This window comes from Hyla sarda, chromosome 2, assembly GCF_029499605.1.
Source record: "Hyla sarda isolate aHylSar1 chromosome 2, aHylSar1.hap1, whole genome shotgun sequence".
NCBI lineage: Eukaryota > Metazoa > Chordata > Amphibia > Anura > Hylidae > Hyla > Hyla sarda.
The window spans coordinates 325,835,148-325,859,734 of record NC_079190.1 but is presented as its reverse complement, the minus strand read 5'-3'; the positions used below and the strand labels follow the sequence as shown (position 1 = coordinate 325,859,734).

General features: G+C 48.5%; 1 protein-coding gene across 1 annotated transcript in view; it reads right to left on the bottom strand.

Annotated features, from left to right (window-relative positions):
* The window catches only part of TBC1D22B (TBC1 domain family member 22B), a 68,753-nt gene extending 45,981 nt beyond the window's left edge, over positions 1–22,772 (bottom strand). Inside the window, exons 1-4 of the mRNA XM_056557935.1 lie at positions 22,562–22,772; positions 13,472–13,516; positions 4,860–5,134; positions 12–191 (exon numbers count right to left, since the gene is read on the bottom strand). Coding sequence (XP_056413910.1) covers positions 12–191; positions 4,860–5,134; positions 13,472–13,516; positions 22,562–22,614 — 553 coding nt within the window. The 5' untranslated portion in view covers positions 22,615–22,772. The remainder of the gene's footprint in view (positions 1–11; positions 192–4,859; positions 5,135–13,471; positions 13,517–22,561) is intronic.
* Positions 22,773–24,587: the final 1,815 nt, after the last annotated feature.

Below are 24,587 nucleotides of genomic sequence, written 5' to 3'. Positions count from 1 at the left end.
TAACTTCTCACCGAGGTCAGTGTTTGCACACGAAAGCAGCTGTCTGAATTTTTCAAGACGTGTTTTTTCCCGGATATTCATAGAAGGTGCTCCAGAAGCATTCTGATCAGATATTCTGGCAACAAGTGGAATAATAGGGCGGAAGGGATGGGATTGAAGTTTTTGTAGGGGCTTCCTCAGCACAGAGGTATCTAGAGGAAATATTAACAAATTTATCAAAAAAGGGAGACAATCCTTTTCAGCCCCGCTAAATATAAACATATACATGCTGGAAATAACCCAAAACTTAGTCACTAGTTGACTAAACCCTAGGCACAAAAGTAAATAGGCACACAGTACGCAAAACAGTATATGTACCATACCTTTTTGACAGGATGCCACAAATGCAGAGTGCACCCAGCCATATAAAGGTTTCACACAAGCATATTTCATGCACATTTTTGTGTCCCTTTCGTGGATGCAATTGACCTGACCTTGTTTCTGATGACAAACTGACACCTGTGAGTTCAGGTCATCAGACCAGGGCTTGTGGCAGTAATATGGATGGAAAAAATGTGCCTGTTATACGTGAAAGAGTGAAAGCGACTTCATAGTATCAATTTGTCACAGTAATCATAAATCTACACTATAGGTAGGTACAAAATTATGTTTGCATACAGATCCTCTATATATTTTCTGGAGAGTCTCCTCCAAAATAGACTTAATATTAATTAAGAGCGTCTCATACCATACATCATAATAAATGTTATCATAGTTCTTAAGATCACCACAGTTCTTTAGATTATGGTCGACTTAAAGGGGTACTCTGGCGCTAAGACATCTTATCCCCTAATCAAAGGATAGGGGATAAGGTGCCTGATCGCGGGGGTCCAGCCGCTGGGGACCCCCGTGATCTTGCACACGACACCCCATTAGAATCAGTCCCCGGAGAGTGTTCACTCCGGGTCTGATTACTGGCGATCACGGGGACGGAGCGTTGTGACGTCACGCTCCGCCCCCTCAATGCAAGCCTATGGGAGGGGGAGTGACAGCCCTTTTGTTTCTACTAGGCACAGGCTCTCTCCCGCACATAGCACTAAGCATATCTAAGGCCCACCCCCACTTTCTGTGTTCTGTCTTTTTACTGCTAGAGATAGATTTCCCCTAATTGCATCAAATAGTGTTTTGCAGGTGAGACACCCAGTGGCCTAGTTTATCTAGGGTGAGGAATCAATTTCGGTAAATAACTGAATTACAAACATCTTATAAATCACTTACAAAATAATTCTCATTAAAATAAAAAGATGTTTGGATCTTGCATTATTTAGATTTGTTGCTCTTATATACGGATTGTTTCAACTGGATTGCTGTAGGATTTTGGGATGCACATGTGACCTGCATATAGTGTAGCAAATGGCTATACACGACAAAAGTTTTTCGTTTTGTCTAGAAGATTTCTGCCATCCGTACATGTAATGTCATTTAGTTATCATGGTTTTAACCTCTTCCTGATATAATGATGGCTTATGATAGGTCTCTAAAAGGAGGTTGGGGGATCAAAAATGTGTACTAAACAATAAAAAATAAATATGCACACATGCAACCTCCCCCCCAATAAAACATTAAATCACCCCCCTTTTCCTATTTTCAAATAAAACACTACAAATTATAAAAAAAATTTTTTTATATAAGTTGTAATGCGTAATTGTCCAAGCTATTAATTAATGATGTTACTGAACCTGCACAGTTAAAGGCGTAAACGCAAAAAACATTTGAAATGCCAAAATTGCTGCTTCTAGGTCACATTCCATCCTAGAAATTTTTTTTAATAAAGTGATCAAAAAGCCACATATGCGCAAAAGTGGTAATAAAAGCTTTGTAGGTGTAATAATAAAAAGTTATAGGTGTAAGAATATGGAATTACACAAGGTTTTTTTTTTTCCTTTTGTAAGTTTTCAAATTTTTTTTCCATAAAAAAAAAACAAAAATTATCCAAGTCTGGTATCAGTGGAATCGTATTGACCCATAGAATAAAGTTAGCATGTAAGATTTACTGTATTGTGAACGCCAAAAAAATTATTGCCCCACAAAATTTTGCAATTTCATATTTTTTTTCAATATTGCCTTACATATATTTTGTATCTGGCTCTGTAATACATTATATGATGAAATAAAGTGTGTCAATGAAAAGTACCACTTCGTCAGTGGAAAAATAAAAAAAAGTTATGGGTCTTAGAATGGGAGCAGGAAAAAACATGTGAGCAAAAAAAAAAAAAAAAAAAAATTTATATTGTGGCAGTGTGGCAAGGAAAGGGTGTATTTCCCTTGCTAACTCTAGAAAATGCTCCACCTGTGGCTCGATTAATGAGGTATCAGGAAGGGAAAATGTGTTTAAAAGGAAAAGAAACAGAATAGTTGGGGCTCTCCCTGGGTAACAGCATGTCGCTGTAGGGGGAGACACTCGGACCCTGTTGAGGAAGCACACAGCTGAAGTTGTGAGTGGTCTAAGAAGTGGTGTGAACTGTGAGTAACAGGTTGCAGGAGACACATGTTTAACTGGCTGAGGGTAGCTCACCAGATAGTAGTCAGGGCATGCTGATATGTGTAGTCAGTGACCAGACGGTCTAGGATCTTATTTTGTTCCTTTGTTATGTTTGTTTTCCCCCTGCAACCTGTCTAAATAAAGCTGGCGAGGTGCCAGGCTTGCATGAATAACCATTGTTTGCGGGTTTATTGAGTGGAAAAGTGTCCCGTGGCAGTGTCCAGGACGATCCTGGAGCTAATCCCCAAGGAGGAATCATTACTATATTATATATATATATATTATATATATATACACATATATATATATATACACACACACACACACGTTGGGTCATGAATGGGTTAAAAAAAAACTTTGACTAATGTTACTGCACCACTGGCAGAAAGTAAGGTGTCAAACCACAACAACTTCACTTATCTGGGTGACTCTGAAGCATTTATAAGGATACTATGGATTAACGCTGTGCATTTGACTTGGTATTTTGCTGCATGACCTGATCTTCACTTAAGAAGAAACTGTTTGGAAAGTACCTGGTCTTCTCAAAGTTTTAACTCTATGCTACCTGCTACAGGGCGTAACAACGTATTTCATACCCACAGGGTGTGTCAAAAATGTCCGATAGATCCAGATCTCAACTCTGATACCCACCTTTATCTCCAAAAACTCCTGGATGTGGCAAGTGGCAGTTACTTCATCGGGTGGGACCCCTTGTTTTACAGATAGGAGTGAATCTTATAAAAGTCTATGGTGGGAATACCCCTTTAACATAGACACCTGTCAAAGCATGCAAAATGTTTTTTTGTGTACCTTAAATATGTACAGAAAGCATAGCTATTCTCCACGTATACATGGATAAATGGGAAAGATATCTAGGCCATCGCTTATCCACTAATCAGTGTCAGACTATTTGGTCAAATGCAGCCAAGTCCTCTACCTGTATAACATATAGGAAAATCAATACAAAATACTTACATTCTAGTACCATACCCCAGAGATGCCTCATCGCATGTTTCCCCAAACATCCTCATTGTGCTGGAGATGCCAATCTTCGGTTGGCACACTCTCACACATTTTTGGGGATTGCTCATCCCTTACTGATTTCTGGGTTAAAGTTCAAAGAACTATCAGACAGATTTTGGGGACTACAATTCCCTTAGACCCAGCTGTATATCTACCCAACCTATTACCCAAAGAGTTGACTAAAATTCAAGCCAGACTCCTATTACGTATTCTAACAGCTGCTAAACGCTTGGTAGCCTGTTGGTGGAAAAAAAAGTCCAATACTCCCCAGTTAATGCATTGTTAGATAGAATACGGGAGATGAGGCAAATTAATTGTCACTCTACCTAAATTTCATAGTATTTGGCAGAGGTGGGAGATCATTGACACATAGTATACATCCCGATTCATTTCCGGGGGTCGCAGAGATGGCCGTGCGGACCTTGATCTTTCTCTCTCCTTTCTAATTTTTCTCTGTTATATTCACTCTGATCGAGATATATTTGCTTTATTTTCATACCATCAATATTTACGTTGCTAGATAACAACTTTAAAGGGGTATTTTGGGCAAAAACATTTTATCTCCTATCCAAAGTATAGGGGATAAAATGTCTGATCGCAGGGGGCCACCACTGGAACCCCATGCAATCTCCCTGCAGCACCCGCATTCTATGTGGGAGCTGCGTCTCCAGTTTTGGAAACCTCCGGGTTTCCAGGACTGGAGACGTGACGTCACACCATGCCATGCCCCCCTCCATTCATGTCTATGGGAGGGGGCGTCATGATAGACATGAATAGAGGGGGCAAGGCATGGCGTCACATCCCCAGTCCTGGAAACCCGGAGGTTCCTGAAACTGGAAACAGAATAGAATGCAGGTGCTTCAGCCCCAGTAGCGGGGGAGGAGGGGGGGGGGGTTGGTCCCAGCGCGGGCCTCCCGCGATCGGACATCCAAAGGGATAGGGGATAAAATGTTTTTCCCCGGAATACCCCTTTAACATACTATGTCGGAACTACATTGTGGTATGTTACCTTTAGCTCATATATTATATTGTTGTTAATATAATTGCTAGGTTGTAAACTGACATGAATCATAAGTTCTAATGGTTAGCCAATACATGCTATTTATGGTCATGTCTTATAGCTACATCACTTTTTTTCCTTCTATTTTATTTTTTACTTTTCTTTTTAAGCATTGTCGTTATTTTTCTATATACATGTATTTCTTTGATGTGTCTTATTATCTAACCTTAATTCTTGTTTCCTCCTTGGAATATTGTTATAAAAAATTTAAAAAATTCATAAATAAACAGTTAAAAAAAAAATTGCTATTCCCACCTGTAGTAACCCTGTGTAGCTGATCTTCGCTAACAGATGTCACAATTGTCTGGCTGGAATTGTCTTCAGGCCTCTTGAAGCTAGATGTAATTTCTACCTCCGTATCAGCCATTTTTGAGCCGAGGGTCTGATAGGATACAGAATGTAAAATCTCTTCACTCTCGTCATCGTCAATATCCCATGCATCACTTGTACTTCTGGCGAATTCATGAAAACTTGAGGCCTTTCTACTTTTCGGATGATATAAGTGTAATCGAGGGTGATTGGATGAGAAACTGTGAAGGGAAAGCGAGAATTACAGTAGCTGATCTTATAAGAGCGTACATATTTCTTGGGTTTCAGAGAACAATGGGTTAATTCAAGAGGAAAGACAGGTTTTATTTCATTCCTGTAAACTTTCTTCCAAGGAGTTTACATTAGTATTGTGGTCATCATTTTGGTCAGTATTTTTTAGCTCAAACCACTGAAAAACTATAAGTGAAAAATGTCCACCCTTTTCTGTGTTTTGAACCCTCTCCTTGTTTGTTTTGGGGAAAAAAAAAGGGGCCAAATAATGACAAAAATACTATGTGTGAACCCTGCCTATGGGCGTAGTATAGAGGATATACACTACCAGTTATATGAGAACAAACTGTTCCAAACGCTGGAGATGGCAGCTTGTGACGTCATAGCCCTGCCCCATCATGATGTCACACCCGCCCCCTCAATGCAAGTCTATGGGAGGGGGCGTGACAGCCGTCACACCCCCTCCCATAGACTTGCATTGAGGGGATGGAGCGTGATGTCATGAGGGGACGGAGCGTGACCTCAAGAGGGGGAGGGGCTATGACGTCACAAGCTGCCGCCTTCAGTGTTCAGAACAGTTTGTCCCAAACAGTGTGCAGCGGAGTACCCCTTTAAGAGGGAACCACCTCAAATTCCTTGTGAATTCCACCAGAATTTCTGCAATGTTAAAGGGGTATTCCAGGAAAAAACTTTTCATATATCAACTGGCTCCAGAAAGTTACACAGACTTGTAAATTACTTCTATTAAAAAAATCTTACTCCTTCCAATAATTATCAGCTGCTGAAGTCGAGTTGTTCTTTTCTGTCTGGCAACAGTGCTTTCTGCTGACATCTCTGCTTGTCTCTGGAACTGCACAGAGTAGAAGAGGTTTGCTATGGGGATTTGCTTCTACTCTGGACAGTTCCCGAGACACGTGTCCTCAGAGAGCAATTTCAGCAGATAATAAGTACTGAAAGGATTAAGATTTTTTTCATAGAAGTAATTTACAAATCTGTTTAACTCTCTGGAGCCAGTTGATATATACATAAAAAAAAAAGTTTTTTTTCTAGATAACCCCTTTAACAAGCTGTTAAAGTAGACCTTTCATTATAAAAAAACAGAACAAATGATGATTTCAGGCATACCTTTTTTTACTGCAATTGTCTTCACTCCATCAGTGAGCTATAAGCCTTTTTGTTAATATGCTAATAGGACTCGTGTGTTTCGGGGTGTTCCTAAGCATGGCAAATGCTTAGGTAAGTCAAGTCCATGGGGGAGATTTATCAAAACCTGGGCAAAGGTAAAGTTGACCAGTTCCCCATAGCAACCAATCAGATTGCTTCTTTCATTTTAAAAAGGCCTCTGAAAAATGAAAGACGCAAACTGGTTGCTATGGACAACTGATCAACTTTTCCTCTCCACGTGTTTTGACAAATCTCCCTCCATGTCCTCTTTATCTAGTGGATCTACACACCCGTCGTAAAATGCCAGGTTCTTGTTCTCTTAAAGAACGAGACACAAATAAATCATGTCAGAACTTTTTCCACCTTTATGCTCGGTTCACACTACGGAATTTCTGCCTGCAATTCCACTTTAAAACTGCAGGCAGAAATTCTGCTTGCTAAAATGTACTGTATAGTGAATGGGTTTCCGTTCACAAGTTCACACTTCGGAATTTGTGAAGCAGAATTTGTGAACGGAAAATGCGCTTAAAAATTTCCGCCTGAAGAATGGCGTTGCTCATTTTTCAGGCGGAAATACTCGCGGAACACATTGCAGCCTATTGGAGACTGCAGTGTCTGCGCGGTCCTAGCGCCGGCCGCACTCGGAATCTCCAGGCGGAAATTTTCTGCCCGGAGATTCCGTAGTGTGAACCTAGCCTTAATGTGAACAATACATTTGCAAACTGACATTTTTTGAGAGGGGGGGGAATAAAATAAATAAATAACACACTATAACCTGGTTGCATAAGTGTGCACACCCTCTTATAACTGGGAATGCGATTATGTGCAGAATTAACCAATCACATTCCAACTTATTTCAAAAAGACGTCATTACACACCTGTCATCATTAACCCCTTCATGACCCAGCCCATTTTCACCTTCATGACCTGGGCATTTTTTGAAAATCTGACCACTGTCACTTTAAACATTAATAACTTTGGAATGCTTTTACTTATCATTCTGATTTCGAGATTGTTTTTTCGTGACATATTCTACTTTATGTTATTGGTAAAATTTCACTGATATTTGCATCCTTTCTTGGTAAAAAATTTTCATGAAAATTTTCTAACTTTGAAAGTCTCTGCTTGAAAGGAAAATGGATATTCCAAATAAATTACATATTGATTCACATATACAATATGTCTACTTTGTGTTTGCATAAAAAAATTTACAAGTTTTTACTTTTGGAAGACACAAGAGGGCTTCAAAGTTCCGCAGCAATTTTCCAATTTTTCTCAAGATTTTCAAAATGGTAATTTTTCAGGGCTCAGTTCAGGTTGGAAGTGGATTTTAAGGGTCTTCATATTAGAAATACCCCATAAATGACCCCACTATAAAAACTGCACCCCCCCCCCCCAAAGTATTCAAAATGACATTCAGTAAGTGTTTTAACCCTTTAGGTGTTTCACAGGAATAGCAGCAAAGTGAAGGAGAATATTCTAAATCTTCATTTTTTACACTCGCATTTTCTTGTAGACCCAATTTTTGAATTTTTACAAGGGGTAAAAGGAGAAAAATCACCCTAAAATTTGTAACCCAATTTCTCTCGAGTAAGGAAATACCTCATATGTGTATGTAAAGTGTTCGGCGGGCGCAGTAGAGGGCTCAGAAGGGAAGGAGCGACAATGGGATTTTGGACAGTGAGTTTTTCTGAAAGGGTTTTTGGGGGGCATGTCCCATTTAGGAAGCCCCTATGGTGCCAGAACAGTGGACCCCCCCCCACATGTGACCCCATTTTGGAAACTATACCCCTCATGGAATTTAATAAGGGGTGCAGTGAGCATTTACACCCCATTGGCGTTTGACAGATATTTGAAACAGTGGACTGTGCAAATCAAAAATTTTATTTTTCATTTTCACAGACCACTGTTCCAAAAATCTGTCATACACCAGAGGGGTGTAAATGCTCACTGCACCCCTTATTACATTCCGTGAGGGGTATAGTTTCCAAAATGGGGTCACATATGGATATTTATTGTTTTGCGTTTGTCAGAACTGCTGTAACAATCAGCCACCCCTGTACAAATCGCCTCAAATGTACATGGCGCACTCTCCCTTCTGGGCCTTGTTGTGCGCCCCCAGAGCACTTTGCGCCCACATATGGGGTATCTCCGTACTCAGGAGAAATTGCGTTACAAATTTAGAGGGTCTTTTTTCCCTTTTACCTCTTGTGAAAATGAAAAGTATAGGGCAACACCAGCATGTCAGTGTAAAAAATTAATTTTTTTACACTAACATGCTGGTGTAGACCCCAACTTCCCCTTTTCATAAGGGGTTAAAGAAGAAAAAGCCCCCCAAAATTTGTAAGGCAATTTCTCCCGAGTACGGCGATACCCCATATGTGTCCCAAAACTGTTGCCCTGAAATACGACAGGGCTCCAAAGTGAGAGAGCGCCATGCGCATTTGAGGCCTAAATTAGGGATTTGCATAGGGGTGGACATAGGGGTATTCTATGCCAATGATTCCCAAACAGGGTGCCTCCAGCTGTTGCAAAACTCCCAGCATGCCTGGACAGTCAATGGCTGTCCGGCAATACTGGGAGTTATTATTTTGGAACAGCTGGAGGCTCCGTTTTGGAAACAGTAGCGTACCAGACGTTTTTCATTTTTTGGGGAGGGGGGCTGTGTAGGGGTATGTGTATATGTAGTGTTTTTTACTTTTTATTTTAGGTTAGTGTCAGTGTTGTGTAGTGTTTTTAGGGTACAGTCACATGGGCAGAGGTTCACAGCAAGTTTGCCGCAAGAAGTTTGAGCTGCAGCGCAAAATTTGCGCCATCTCAAACTTGCAGCACTCACTGTTAACCTCCGCCCATGTGAGTGTACCCTGTACATTCACATTGGGGGGAGGGGGCAAACATCCAGCTGTTGCAAACTCCGAGCATGCCCTTTGGCTGTCCGTGCATGCTGGGAGTTGTAGTTTTGCAACAGCTGGAGGAACACTGGTTTGGAAACACTAAGTTAAGTAATAAACTTTCAAGTGTTTTGCAACCAAACTTAGTGTTTCCAAACCAGTGTGCCTCCAGCTGTTGCAAAACTACAACTCCCAGCATGCATGGTCTGTCAGTGCATGCTGGGAGTTATAGTTTTGCAACAATTGCAACAGCTGGAGGCACTGAGGTAGGAAACGGACAATGTTTCCCAACTAGTGTGCCTCCAGTTGTTGCAAAACTACAACTCCCAGCATGCCCAGACTGCCCAGGCATGCTGGAAGTTGTAGTTCGGCAATATCTGAAGGATCAGATGTTGCCGAACTACAACTTCCAGCATGCTTGGGCAGTCTGGGCATGCTGGGAGTTGTAGTTTTGCAACATCTGGAGGTCCACAGTTTGGAGACCACTGTATAATGGTCTCCAATCTGTGCTCTTCCAGATGTTAGAGAACTACAACTCCCAGCATGCCTGGACAGACTGAGCATGCTGAGATTTGTAGTTTTGCAACATCTGGAAGAGCACAGATTGGAGACCATTATACAGTGGTCTCCAAACTGTGGGCCTCCAGATGTTGCAAAACTACAACTCCCAGCATGCCCAGAAAGCCAAAGGCTGTCTGGGCATGCTGGGAGTTGCAGTTTTGAAACTCTCAGAGGCAGCAGTGAGATCGCTTTACAGCGATCTCACTGCTGCCAATGAAGATGCCGCACTGCTGCTGCAAACTCACCTCCGGGACGCAGCACAGCCGGGACCGCCTGGAGGACGCCGGGACCGCCGGGATCGCTCGGGACACCGCTCGGACGGGTAAGTGACGCCGGGGGACGGGTCAGGGACACTTAGCAGAGCGGTGTGTGTCCCGATCCCCGTGATCGGGACTCACACACCGCGCTGCTAAGTATTTTCATAGCGAAACGCTGCTATCAGCTAGTCAGATTTGACCAGCTGATAGCAGCGATCGCTGGGGGGGGTGGGGGATGAAACCCCCCGTGGTCGCACGGTAAGATGGCTGGCTATCAGTGATAGCCACCATCTTTCTGGGTGCTGCGGGATGCCGCGAGTAGCGGCAAAAATGTTCATGACGTACCTGTATGTCATGGGTCGGGAAGGGGTTAAAAGTGACTCTGAATAATCACAAATAAAGATCAACTGTTCTGCATTATTTTCCTGATATTTGCTCAGAGCTAAAGCCGAATTGTTGAAAGATATTATTCAGGAGAAGGGTACAAAACAATTTCCAAAGCATAAGATATATCATGGAACACAAAGACAGTCACTAGAGATGAGCGAATTTACAGTAAATTCGATTCGTCACGAACTTCTCGGCTCGGCAGTTGATGACTTATACTGCATAAATTAGTTCAGCTTTCAGGTGCTCCGGTGGGCTGGAAAAGGTGGATACAGTCCTAGGAAAGAGTCTCCTAGGACTGTATCCACCTTTTCCAGCCCACGGGAGCACCTGAAAGCTGAACTAATTTATGCAGGATAATTCATCAACTGCCGAGCCAAGAAGTTCGTGACGAATCAAATTTACTGTATATTCGCTCATCTCTAACAGTCACCATCAAGTAGAAAAAATATGGCACAACAGAGACATTACCAAGAACTGGATGACCCTGAAAAGATGCGAAGAAAAAAGGAAAGGGAGGCTTCAAACTGGCGCTGAAGACAATTTTGCCAAGTACTGACTGTGTGCTACACGTGTCAATGATCTCCCATATCAGTGTTTCCCAACCAGTGTGCCTCCAGCTGTTGCAAAACTACAATTCACAGCATGCTCGGACAGCCGAAGGCTGTCCGAGCATGCTGGGAGTTGTAGTTTTGCAACAGCTGGAGGCACACTGGTTGGGAAACACTGTCTCATATTCTTCATATGGATGAGCTATGGGGTAGAGTGGTAAGAGGGAAAACATCCAAGCCTGGCTGAAGTTTCCAAAAACAAACATCATGGGGGGGAGATTTATCAAAACCTGTGCAGAGGAAAAGTGGCGCCGCTGGTATTCTTTACCATCCTTCTTTTTCCTGCTTTTGGTGCCGGATCACACTTCCGCTGGCTGAGCAGTGTGATGTTACAGGCACCAAGAGCAGGAAAAAGACCAAGGCCACAAGACAGGAGAGCGATACCAGCGGAAGGTAAGTTAAGGTTTATTATTTTAGTTGTTGTTAGTTGTGGCAGCGCGGTCATAATGGCAAAACAAAACAACAACAAAAAATATTACTTTAAAGATTTCCTTGAATGTTTCAAAAATGACCTAGACCTTAATCCAATTGACCATCTGCAGAGTGCTATGCACAGATGACCTGCAAGAAAGAGTTGGCATCAAGAAGTGCCATGCTAATAGACTCCTACCCCATGAGACTGATCCCTGTAATAAAATCAAAAAGGTGCTTTAGCAGAGTATAAGTTTAAGGGTATGCACACTTGTGCAACCAGGTTATACAGTGATCCCTCAACATACGATGGTAATTCATTCCAAATGAACCATCGTTACTTGAATTTACCGTATGCCCGTGCAATAATAATCTAGAAAGTTATACTCACGTGTCCCCACCGCTCCGGACCGTCACCGGTGCCCTGGATCGTCACTCCCCATCGCCGTCATCACGTCGCTGCGCACCCCGCTCCTATTGGATGACGGGACGGCGTGTGCGGCGACGTGATGACGACGAAGGAGAGCGACAGTTATGCAGCAAAGCCTGAAGAGGACTGGCGGGGACAGGTGAGTGACACTCACCAGAGCACACGGGGCACATTAAACGGCTATCCAGTGGCAGCTGAAGCTGTCAGTGCTGCCGGATAGCCGTTTATGCGATGGCCCTGACATACAAAAGCATCGTATATTGATGCTGCCTCAACATTCAATGACATGTATGTAGGGGCCATCGTAGGTCGGGGGATCACTGTAGTGTGGGAGATTTACAGAAACTTGTGCAGATGTAAATTTGACCAGTTGCCCATAGCAACCAGTTAGATAGCTTCTTTCCTTTTTCAGAATGAAAGCATCAAGCTGATTGGTTTATTCTTTCCCCCTCAAAGATTTCAGCTTGTTTTTTATTGAATTGTTCACTTAGGCTATGTTCACACGGTGGAATGTCAGCATGGAAAATCTCTACAAACAGCAGAACATGCTGGCACTAGGACCGCTCGGAAATACTCCAGCTCATAGACGGCAATACATTTCCTAATCCGCAGAAAACATTGAACATGTTCAACGTTTCTGCAGATGCCGTATTCAGGATTTCCGCACCAGATGTTGATGTCGTGGAAATTCTGCCCTGTGAACCGAACAGCAGAATCCCATTGAAATCAATGAGACTCTGCTGCTGCAGAATGTCCTCGTGGACGATTCATTCAGAATTCTGCCACATGAACCCGGTCTTATAGGTCACAATAAAAGGTGGAAAAAGTTTAGACATGATTTATCTTTGTCCCATTTCTTTAACATCACAAGAACCTGGCATGTTAACAGGGGTGTGTAGACTTTTTATATCCACTGTACCTGTGCCGTTGAACTCTCCCTGCGCACTTGAGGCTGATTTGCCGATAGGGAAAACTCTGGAGATAAAAAGGCATGCTTGGAATCTTGATAACTAGCCCTATCCAGACACGGGCTTTATTTACATCCATGTTTTTCTGCCGACAGGTCTCTTTTATGTTAGGTTCACATAGGTGGGTTACCTGTGAACATACTCATAACATGAAATCCACACGTTTTTTGTTGCAGATTTCCTGTCTCACATAGAGCCGCCATTGACTGTAACGGTAGACATCTGCTCAGAGCCTGCATCAGGTGACATATCTTCTTCCACAGGGCAAATTGGAAATCTGTGCTGGTAAAAACCTTTTATGTATGAACTATGGCCGTGGCCTCCAACCTGCGGACCTCCAGATGTTGCAAAACTACAACTCCCAGCATGCCCGGACAGCCGTTGGCTGTCCGGGCATGCTGGGAGTTGTAGTTTTGCAACATCTGGAGGTCCGCAGGTTGGAGACCACTGAACTATGGTGTTTATTCCTAGTGAACCCATTAGACAAAGCTTTCTGAATCACTGTCCACGTACCCGACACCTGTAACCTCTGCCTTTAATAGCAAAGAAAAATGGTCCAGATTTAAGTGGCAAATGTGCCAGAATCCAGGCTGTATTGTCGGCATCTTTAATAAATTCGACTGTGACATGACAATAAAAGCACTTACCTCCTCTCTAGTGGTGGCTGCTGGGCCCCGTATACAGGTTGGATACTGAGGAAACAAAGAAGAAAAAAGTGTGTTCTCAGGAATCTTGGTAAGGCTGCATTCACACCACGTTTTGCAATACAGTTCCCGTATCAGGTCTGTGATGAAAAACGGATTCCTCAAAACCGGACTAAACTGTGTGCAAATTTTAATTTGTATACGGTTAAAAACCGTATACGGTTTGAAAAATGATGTATGGATGCATACGTTTTCTAAAGAAAAAACTGAATGTTTTTAACTTTTCACTCCATTATGAACTTGATGGACATATGTCTTTTTTCGACCGTACTAACTATGTAACTATGTAATAAAGTTTCACTTGTTTGATTGAAATTCCAAGAAAAAAAAAACTGTGCAAAGTCAAAAACTGTATGGTGCAAACCGGAGGAAACCGTACGCACATAAGGTTCTGCACGGTTCCCATTGACTCTCATGTTAAAAAAAAAACGTATACAGTTTAATACGGTTTTTCACCCGGACCAAAAACCGTGGTAGACTATGGTTTTCAATGGAGAGTCAATGCATATGGTTTTCAATACGGTTCCATAAGGTTTTCACATTGAAAACGTATACGGGAACTGTATTGCTAAAACGTGGTGTGAATGCATCCTACCGTATATACTAGGGATCAACCGATTATCGGCATGGACGATATTCACGTTTTTTCCCGTTATCGGCTTCTAACCTGCCGATAATGCGCAAAACAAGGCGTGCGCAAGAATCGCGGGACTTCAGTCCCGGCCCTGAACTTCAGGTCGGGACTGAAGTCCCGCGATTCGTGCGCACGCCTTGTTTTGCCGTGCGGAGCAATTGCCTGACAGCTGACAGCATGGTGGAGAGGGAGCTGTCAGCTGTCCCGCTCCTCCACTCCCTCACCTTTCTAACGCTGCTTCATTCTTGCAGTGGGAGTGAGAGCCGCGGGGACGCCATCCACGGTAGGCCGACGTGACGACATCACATCGTCGCGCCGGCGACCGGAGATAACGTCCCTGCAGCTCTCACTCACAGTACAAGAACATAGCAGCGTGAGAAAGGTGAGCACTGCTCGGGCGCTGTATGGATGGACGGGCAAATTATAAGTGAGGAGGGCAAATAGAAGTGAGGGGCACATATCAGGGGGGTATTATATGTGAGGAACACAGGACAGGGGGGATTATATGTGGGGGCACATGACAGACCCCCCCTGTCATGTGCCCATATAATGCCCACCTGACTTATAATACCCTCTGTCCTGTGCCCCTCACATATAATGCCCCATGTCCTTTGCCCCTCACATATAATGCCCCCTGAGGGGGCAGGACATGGGGCATTATATGTGAGGGGCACTGGACAGAGGGCAATATATTATAAGTCAGGGGGCATTATATGGGCACATGACAGGGGTGGGCTGTCATGTGCCCCCACATATAATCCCCCCGTCATGTGCCCCTCATACATAATACCCCTTGTCCTGTGACCCCCACATATAATGCCCCATGTCCTGTGTTCCTCACATACAATGCCCCCATCATGTGCCCCCACATATAATGCCCCCTGACAAAAAAATATGGAGAAAAACTGTTCCAGGTTAAACCCCCCAAAGGACGAGGGGGCACTCCCTCCGTCTGGAGAAGAAAAAGTTTAGTCTCAAGGGGCGACACGCCTTCTTTACCATGAGAACTGTGAACTTATGGAACAGTCTACCTCAGGAACTGGTCACAGCAGGAAAAATTTACAGCTTTAAAACAGGGTTAGATACATTCCTGGAACAAAATAACATTAATGCTTATGAAGAAATATAAAATTCCATCCTTCCCCAATATCGCGCCACACCCCTACCCTTCAATTCCCTGGTTGAACTTGATGGACATATGTCTTTTTTCAACCGTACTAACTATGTAACTATGTGCCCCTCATATATAATGCCCCATGTCCTGTGCCATTCACATATAATGCCCCCTGGGGGAGAGAAATAGCCGTTAATTTATACCAGAATATCGGTATAAATTATCGGCTATCGGCCTTAACCTCCACAGATTATCGGTATCTGCCCTAAAAAAAAAAAACGATATCGGTCGATCCATAGTATATACTCGAGTATAAGCCGAGTTTTTCAGCCCGATTTTTTTGTGCTGAAATCGCCCCCCTCGGCTTATACTTGAGTGAACAAAACAAAAAACAAAAAATATTGCTTTAGGCATACCGGTGGGGGGGGGGGGGGGTGTAAATGGGTTGGGCCGGGCCGTCCATCTTCACTGCAGGGACCATCCTCATTCCGGTGGGGAGGGTGAGCTGGTCCGGGCCGTCCATCTTCACCGGGAGGCCTTCTTCTCTGCTCTGGGCCATCCTCGGACTAGTGATGCTGCATTGACGCTACCGCGCAAGGATGTCCATGCTAGGCAGACATATGACATCAGGGGCGTCCCTGCGCACAGATGTCTGCTGCGCACGGACATCCCAGCGTGGTAGCGTCAATGCAGGATCACTAGTCCGAGGATGGCCCAGAGCAGAGAAGAAGGCCTCCCGGTGAAGATGGCCGGCCCGGTCCGGCTCACCCTCCCACCGGAATGCGGACTGTCCCTGAAGTGAAGATGGACGGCCTGGTTCACCCTCCCTGGACGGTCCCTACAGCTACTAGAGCAACAACTGGGGAGGTGAGAAGAAAACGAAAGGGGGGGGGGGGTCTGAATGATAACAGGGGGCGATATGGACGGGGGGCGATATGGACGGGGGGGGGGATGATGATGACAGGGGGGGGGATGATGATGACAGGGGGGGGGATGATGATGACAGGGGGGGGGATGATGATGACAGGGGGGGGGATGATGATGACAGGGGGGGGGATGATGATGACAGGGGGGGGGATGATGATGACGGGGGGGGGATGATGATGACGGGGGGGGGGGATGATGATGACGGGGGGGGGATGATGATGACGGGGGGGGGGGGATGATGATGACGGGGGGGGGGATGATGATGACAGGGGGGGGGATGATGATGACGGGGGGGGATGATGATGACAGGGGGGGGGGGGGATGATGATGACAGGGGGGGGGGATGATGATGACAGGGGGGGGATGACAGGGGGGGATGACAGGGGGGGATGACAGGGGGGGATGACAGGGGGGGGGATGATGATGACGGGGGGGGATGATGATGACAGGGGGGGGTGATGATGACAGGGGGGGGTGATGATGACAGGGGGGGGGTGATGATGACAGGGGGGGGGTGATGATGACAGGGGGGGGTGATGATGACGGGGGGAGGTGATGATGACGGGGGGGGGGGGGGTGATGATGACGGGGGGGGGGGGGGTGATGATGACGGGGGGGGGGTGATGATGACAGGGGGGGGTGATGATGACAGGGGGGGGGGTGATGATGACAGGGGGGGGGGTGATGATGACAGGGGGGGGGTGATGATGACAGGGGGGGGGTGATGATGACAGGGGGGGGGTGATGATGACAGGGGGGGGGTGATGATGACAGGGGGGGGTGATGATGACAGGGGGGGGGTGATGATGACAGGGGGGGGGTGATGATGACAGGGGGGGGGTGATGATGACAGGGGGGGTGATGATGACAGGGGGGGGTGATGATGACAGGGGGGGGTGATGATGACAGGGGGGGGTGATGATGACAGGGGGGGGTGATGATGACAGGGGGGGGGTGATGACGACAGGGGGGGGTGATGACGACAGGGGGGGGTGATGACGACAGGGGGGGGGTGATGACGACAGGGGGGGGGTGATGACGACAGGGGGGGGGTGATGACGACAGGGGGGGGGTGATGACGACAGGGGGGGGTGATGACGACAGGGGGGGGGGTGATGACGACAGGGGGGGGTGATGACGACAGGGGGGGGTGATGACGACAGGGGGGGGGTGATGACGACAGGGGGGGGGGTGATGATGACGACAGGGGGGGGGGTGATGATGACGACAGGGGGGGGGTGATGATGACGACAGGGGGGGGGTGATGATGACAGGGGGGGGTGATGATGACAGGGGGGGGTGATGATGACAGGGGGGGGTGATGATGACAGGGGGGGGGGTGATGATGACAGGGGGGGGTGATGATGACGGGGGGGGGGGGGGTGATGATGACAGGGGGGGGTGATGATGACAGGGGGGGGGGGTGATGATGACAGGGGGGGGGGTGATGATGACAGGGGGGGGGTGATGATGACAGGGGGGGTGATGATGACAGGGGGGGGTGATGATGACAGGGGGGGGTGATGATGACAGGGGGGGGGTGATGATGACAGGGGGGGGGTGATGATGACAGGGGGGGGGTGATGATGACAGGGGGGGGGTGATGATGACAGGGGGGGGGTGATGATGACAGGGGGGGGGATGATGATGACAGGGGGGGATGATGATGACAGGGGGGGGGATGATGATGACAGGGGGGGGGGATGATGATGACAGGGGGGGGGATGATGATGACAGGGGGGGGGATGATGATGACAGGGGGGGGGGATGATGATGACAGGGGGGGGGATGATGATGACGGGGGGGGGGGGATGATGATGACGGGGGGGGGGGATGATGATGACAGGGGGGGGGATGATGATGACGGGGGGGGATGATGATGACAGGGGGGGGGGGGGATGATGATGACAGGGGGGGGGGATGATGATGACAGGGGGGGGATGACAGGGGGGGATGACAGGGGGGGATGACAGGGGGGGATGACAGGGGGGGGGATGATGATGACGGGGGGGGATGATGATGACAGGGGGGGGTGATGATGACAGGGGGGGGTGATGATGACAGGGGGGGGTGATGATGACAGGGGGGGGGTGATGATGACAGGGGGGGGGTGATGATGACAGGGGGGGGTGATGATGACGGGGGAGGTGATGATGACGGGGGGGGGGGGGTGATGATGACGGGGGGGGGGGGGGTGATGATGACGGGGGGGGGGTGATGATGACAGGGGGGGGTGATGATGACAGGGGGGGGGGTGATGATGACAGGGGGGGGGGTGATGATGACAGGGGGGGGGTGATGATGACAGGGGGGGGGTGATGATGACAGGGGGGGGGTGATGATGACAGGGGGGGGTGATGATGACAGGGGGGGGGTGATGATGACAGGGGGGGGGTGATGATGACAGGGGGGGGTGATGATGACAGGGGGGGGTGATGATGACAGGGGGGGGTGATGATGACAGGGGGGGGTGATGATGACAGGGGGGGGGGTGATGACGACAGGGGGGGGTGATGACGACAGGGGGGGGGTGATGACGACAGGGGGGGGGTGATGACGACAGGGGGGGGGTGATGACGACAGGGGGGGGGTGATGACGACAGGGGGGGGGTGATGACGACAGGGGGGGGTGATGACGACAGGGGGGGGGGTGATGACGACAGGGGGGGGTGATGACGACAGGGGGGGGTGATGACGACAGGGGGGGGGTGATGACGACAGGGGGGGGGGTGATGATGACGACAGGGGGGGGGGTGATGATGACGACAGGGGGGGGGTGATGATGACGACAGGGGGGGGGTGATGATGACAGGGGGGGGTGATGATGACAGGGGGGGGTGATGATGACAGGGGGGGGGTGATGATGACAGGGGGGGGTGATGATGACGGGGGGGGGGGGTGATGATGACAGGGGGGGGTGATGATGACAGGGGGGGGGGGTGATGATGACAGGGGGGGGGGTGATGATGACAGGGGGGGGGTGATGATGACAGGGGGGGGTGATGATGACAGGGGGGGGGTGATGATGACAGGGGGGGGTGATGATGACAGGGGGGGGGTGATGATGACAGGGGGGGGGTGATGATGACAGGGGGGGGGTGATGATGACAGGGGGGGGGTGATGATGACAGGGGGGGGGATGATGATGACAGGGGGGGATGATGATGACAGGGGGGGGATGATGATGACAGGGGGGGGGGATGATGATGACAGGGGGGGGGATGATGATGACAGGGGGGGGGATGATGATGACAGGGGGGGGGGATGATGATGACAGGGGGGGGGGATGATGATGACAGGGGGGGGGATGATGATGACAGGGGGGGGGATGATGATGACAGGGGGGGGGGATGATGATGACAGGGGGGGGGATGATGATGACAGGGGGGGGGATGATGATGACAGGGGGGGGATGATGATGACAGGGGGGGGATGATGATGACAGGGGGGGGGGATGATGATGACAGGGGGGGGGATGATGATGACAGGGGGGGGGATGATGATGACAGGGGGGGGGATGATGATGACAGGGGGGGGGATGATGATGACAGGGGGGGGGATGATGATGACAGGGGGGGGATGATGACGACGGGGGGGGATGATGACGGGGGGGGAGGTTGACGGGGGGGGATGACAGGGGGGGGATGACAGGGGGGGGGATGACAGGGGGGGGGATGATGATGACGGGGGGGGGATGATGATGACGGGGGGGGGGGGGGGGGTGATGATGACGGGGGGGGGGGTGATGATGACGGGGGGGGTGATGATGACGGGGGGGGGGGATGATGACGACAGGGGGGGGATGATGACGACAGGGGGGGGATGATGATGACAGGGGGGGGGATGATGATGACAGGGGGGGGGATGATGATGACAGGGGGGGGATGATGATGACAGGGGGGGGATGATGATGACAGGGGGGGGGGATGATGATGACAGGGGGGGGGATGATGATGACAGGGGGGGGGATGATGATGACAGGGGGGGGGATGATGATGACAGGGGGGGGGATGATGATGACAGGGGGGGGGATGATGATGACAGGGGGGGGATGATGACGACGGGGGGGGATGATGACGGGGGGGGAGGTTGACGGGGGGGGATGACAGGGGGGGGATGACAGGGGGGGGGATGACAGGGGGGGGGATGATGATGACGGGGGGGGGATGATGATGACGGGGGGGGGGGGGGTGATGATGACGGGGGGGGGGGTGATGATGACGGGGGGGGGTGGATGATGACGGGGGGGGGGGATGATGACGACAGGGGGGGGATGATGACGACAGGGGGGGGATGATGACGACAGGGGGGGATGATGACGACAGGGGGGGGATGATGACGACAGGGGGGGGATGATGACGACAGGGGGGGGGATGATGACGACAGGGGGGGGGATGATGACGACAGGGGGGGGATGATGACGACAGGGGGGGGATGATGACGACAGGGGGGGGGGATGATGACGACAGGGGGGGGGATGATGACGACAGGGGGGGGGGATGATGACGACAGGGGGGGGGGATGATGACGACAGGGGGGGGGATGATGACGACAGGGGGGGGGATGATGACGACAGGGGGGGGATGATGACGACAGGGGGGGGATGATGACGACAGGGGGGGGATGATGACGACAGGGGGGGGGATGATGACGACAGGGGGGGGGATGATGACGACAGGGGGGGGGATGATGACGACAGGGGGGGGGATGATGACGACAGGGGGGGGGATGATGACGACAGGGGGGGGGGATGATGACGACAGGGGGGGGATGATGACGACAGGGGGGGGGATGATGACGACAGGGGGGGGGATGATGATGACAGGGGGGGGGGTGATGATGACAGGGGGGGGGATGATGATGACAGGGGGGGGGTGATGACAGGGGGGGGTGATGACAGGGGGGGGGGTGATGACAGGGGGGGGGTGATGACAGGGGGGGGTGATGATGACAGGGGGGGGGTGATGACAGGGGGGGGTGATGACAGGGGGGGGGTGATGACAGGGGGGGGGTGATGATGACAGGGGGGGTGATGATGAAAGGGGGGGTGATGATGAAAGGGGGGGTGATGATGAAAGGGGGGGTGATGATGAAAGGGGGGGTGATGATGAAAGGGGGGGGGGTGATGATGAAAGGGGGGGGGGGGTGATGATGAAAGGGGGGGGGGGTGATGATGAAAGGGGGGGGGTGATGACAGGGGCCTCGGCTTATACTCGAGTATATATGGTAAGCTAAAGGGGTACTCCAAAAAATGTTTTATTTTTTTTTAAACCAACTGATTCCAAAAAGTTCTCTACAGGAAGTTGAGTTGTTCTTTTCTGTCTGACCACAGTGCTCTCTGCTGACACCTCTGTCCATGTTAGGAACTGTTCGGAGCAGGAGAGATTTGCTATGGGGATTTGTTCCTGCTCTGGACAGTTCCTGATATGGACAGAGGTGTCAGCAGAGGGCACTGTAGTCAGACAGAAAAGACCAACTCAACTTTCTCTGGAACATACAGCAGCTGATAAGTACTGGAAGAGTTAAGATTTTTTAATTGAAGTAATTTACAAATCTGATTAACTTTCTGGAACCAGTTGATTTTAAATAAAAATGTTTTCCACCGGAGTACCCCTTTAATAACAACACATACTGTGGATCTATGTAGGTAAGGGTTTTCCAAACACTGTGGGGGAGATTCCTCAAAACCTGTCCAGAGGAAAAGTTGCTGAGTTGCCCATAGCAACCAATCAGATCACTTCTTCCATTTTTCAGAGGCCTTTTTAAAAATGAAAGTAGCAATCTGATTGGTTGCTATGGGCAACTCAGCAACTTTTCCTCTAGACAGGATTTGATAAATCTCCCCTTGTGTCTCCAGCTGTTGAAAAACTACAACTCCCAGCATGCCCCGACAGCCTTTGGCTGTCTGGGCATGCTGGGAGTTGTAGTTTTGCAACAGCTGGAGACACACTGGTGTATGTAGAGGATGAATGCACCACAGGCAGCAGGAATATACTGAAAAGGAGGGGTCACTGACATGGCTTTCCTCAGGTAGTGCCTCCTGGCAGGGGCACCGCTAGTGTACTGTGGACATCTTCTAGGCACAATGCCTGCTGTCAATACCATCCTCACCCAGGAACAGACCCCACTGGGGCATGAAGTTGTGAACAGGAGGCAGACATGTTTCTGGACTTCCTGTCAGCATGAAGAACAGGGCGCTCGGCTGCCTGACATGGCTGATGACAGGGAACAGACTGAATTTAACTGGCCATGAAATAGTTAAAAATAAAAGGTCAGAGCCCCAGTACAGCTCGCAGCCGGCACCATAGTTTCTCCCACACCAAGCACTTTTCTGCATCGCCTTAGCCCGTCCACCAACCTGCCCGGTAGTTTGGAACTTCTCTTCCAGAACTGCCGCCTGTTCTCTGACATCCCGGTGGCCTTGTCAGTTTCTCCCTGTTCTAAACTCTCATCCACTTCCACCACAGCACCTTGGTTAATTCAGCAGCGCCTTCCAGACGCAGCCAATCAGCAGTGGCGATGCTGCGAGGTCACTTCCAACAACCAGGCTAGCGGCAAGTCCCTATCCTCTACCAGGACCTTGATGACGCGACAGTCACATGACCGTGATGCCACCAACCCATGTGACCGCGCACAGGAGAAAGTGGAGACAGCGAGAGGGAGGTTCAAATGCTGTCAGACGGGTTGTGCACCTGTGGTTTCCAAACAGTGGACCTTCAGATGTTGCAAAACTACAACTCCCAGCATGCCCAGACAACCCACAGCCCGGCCTCCTAAAATGCACTTACCCCTTAGCGTATGTTCACACTACGTAATTCCCGCGGAATTCCACGAACGGAATTACGTGCTGTGAACATAAACATCAGTGTGAATGGGTTTCCGTGAGACCCGTTCACACTGCGGCTTTTCAGCGGCGGACAATTCCGCCACTGAAATTGTGCGCAAAGAAAGAACATGTTCATTTTTTGCGTGGAAGTCCGCGAACACTACATAGCCGTCAATGGTGATGGCGCAGTGCCGCACGGTCCTACCACCGAAGTATTGCGACGGCGGGCGCCAGTCTGGAATCTCCGTTCGCGGAATTCTGCGAGCAGAGATTCCATTCATAATCCGTAGTGTGAACATACCCTTAGGGTGCGTTCACACTGCGGAATCTCTGCTTGCTGAATTCAGCGAGTGGGGATTCCGTCTGGCGGCCGCCGCCAAAAACACTTCGGTGCTAGGGCCGCGGGGCACTGAGCCGTCACCATTGACGGTTATGCAGTGCTCGGGGAATCCGCGCAAAGAATGAACATGTTCTTTCTTGGCGCGGAACAGTTTCAGCGGAATTGTCCGCCGCTGAAATACCGCAGTGTGAACGGGTCACGGGGAGACCCATTCACACTAATGTTATGTTCACAACGCGGAATTCTGCCCGTGGTGGCCTTGAGTAAATTTTCTTTTTTTGCATACTGTAGTTCAATGTGATTAAAATGATAACCAATTTATATAGTTTTTCCATTATACTACTATTTTTGCACATCTTGGACATTTTGCGCAATAGTTAAGAATGTTGCGCTAAAATGTGTGACATAGTGACAACTTCCCCCCTGTATCTTTATTCTGTGGCTCCATACCAAATATGTCTTGGTTTTTTATACAGTTTTATCAGTATTTTTGCACAATGTTTGCATGTATATTTTTGTGTCACTGCATTCCTTGAGCCATAACTTTATTTTTATATCACTGTAGAGGTATGAGAACTTGTTTTATAGGGGATGAGCTGTAGTTTTAGGTCAATTAACCCCTCAAGGACACATCCCATTATGACCTTAAGGACCAGAGCACTTTTTGCACATCTGACCACTGTCACTTTAAAGGGAACCTCTCATCAAATAAACTTTTGATATATTTTAGATGAATGAATGTTGAATAACTTTCCAATAGCATGTTAATGAAAAATATGCTTCTTTCTATTGTATTTTTCCCGATCAGTCCTGTCAGCAAGCATTTCTGACTCATGCTGGAGTCCTAAACACTCAGAGCTGCCAGCCTGCTTTGTTCACAGCCAAACAGGCTGTGAACAAAGCAGGCTGGCAGCTCCGAGTGTTCTCCTTTGTGAACAAAGCAGACTGGCAGCTCGTAGTGTTTAGGACTCCAGCATGAGTCTGAAATGCTTGCTGCCAGGACTGGTAGGGAGACCCCTAGTGGTCATTTCTTCAAAGTGGAAAATGAAATAGAAAGAAGCATATTTTTTTAATAACATGCAATTGTAAAGTTATTCTGCATACATTAATCTATAATATATCAAAAGTTTTTTTTGATGAGAGGTACCCTTTAACCCCTTAAGGACCGGAGGTTTTTCCGTTTTTGCATTTTCGTTTTTTGCTCCTTGCCTTTAAAAA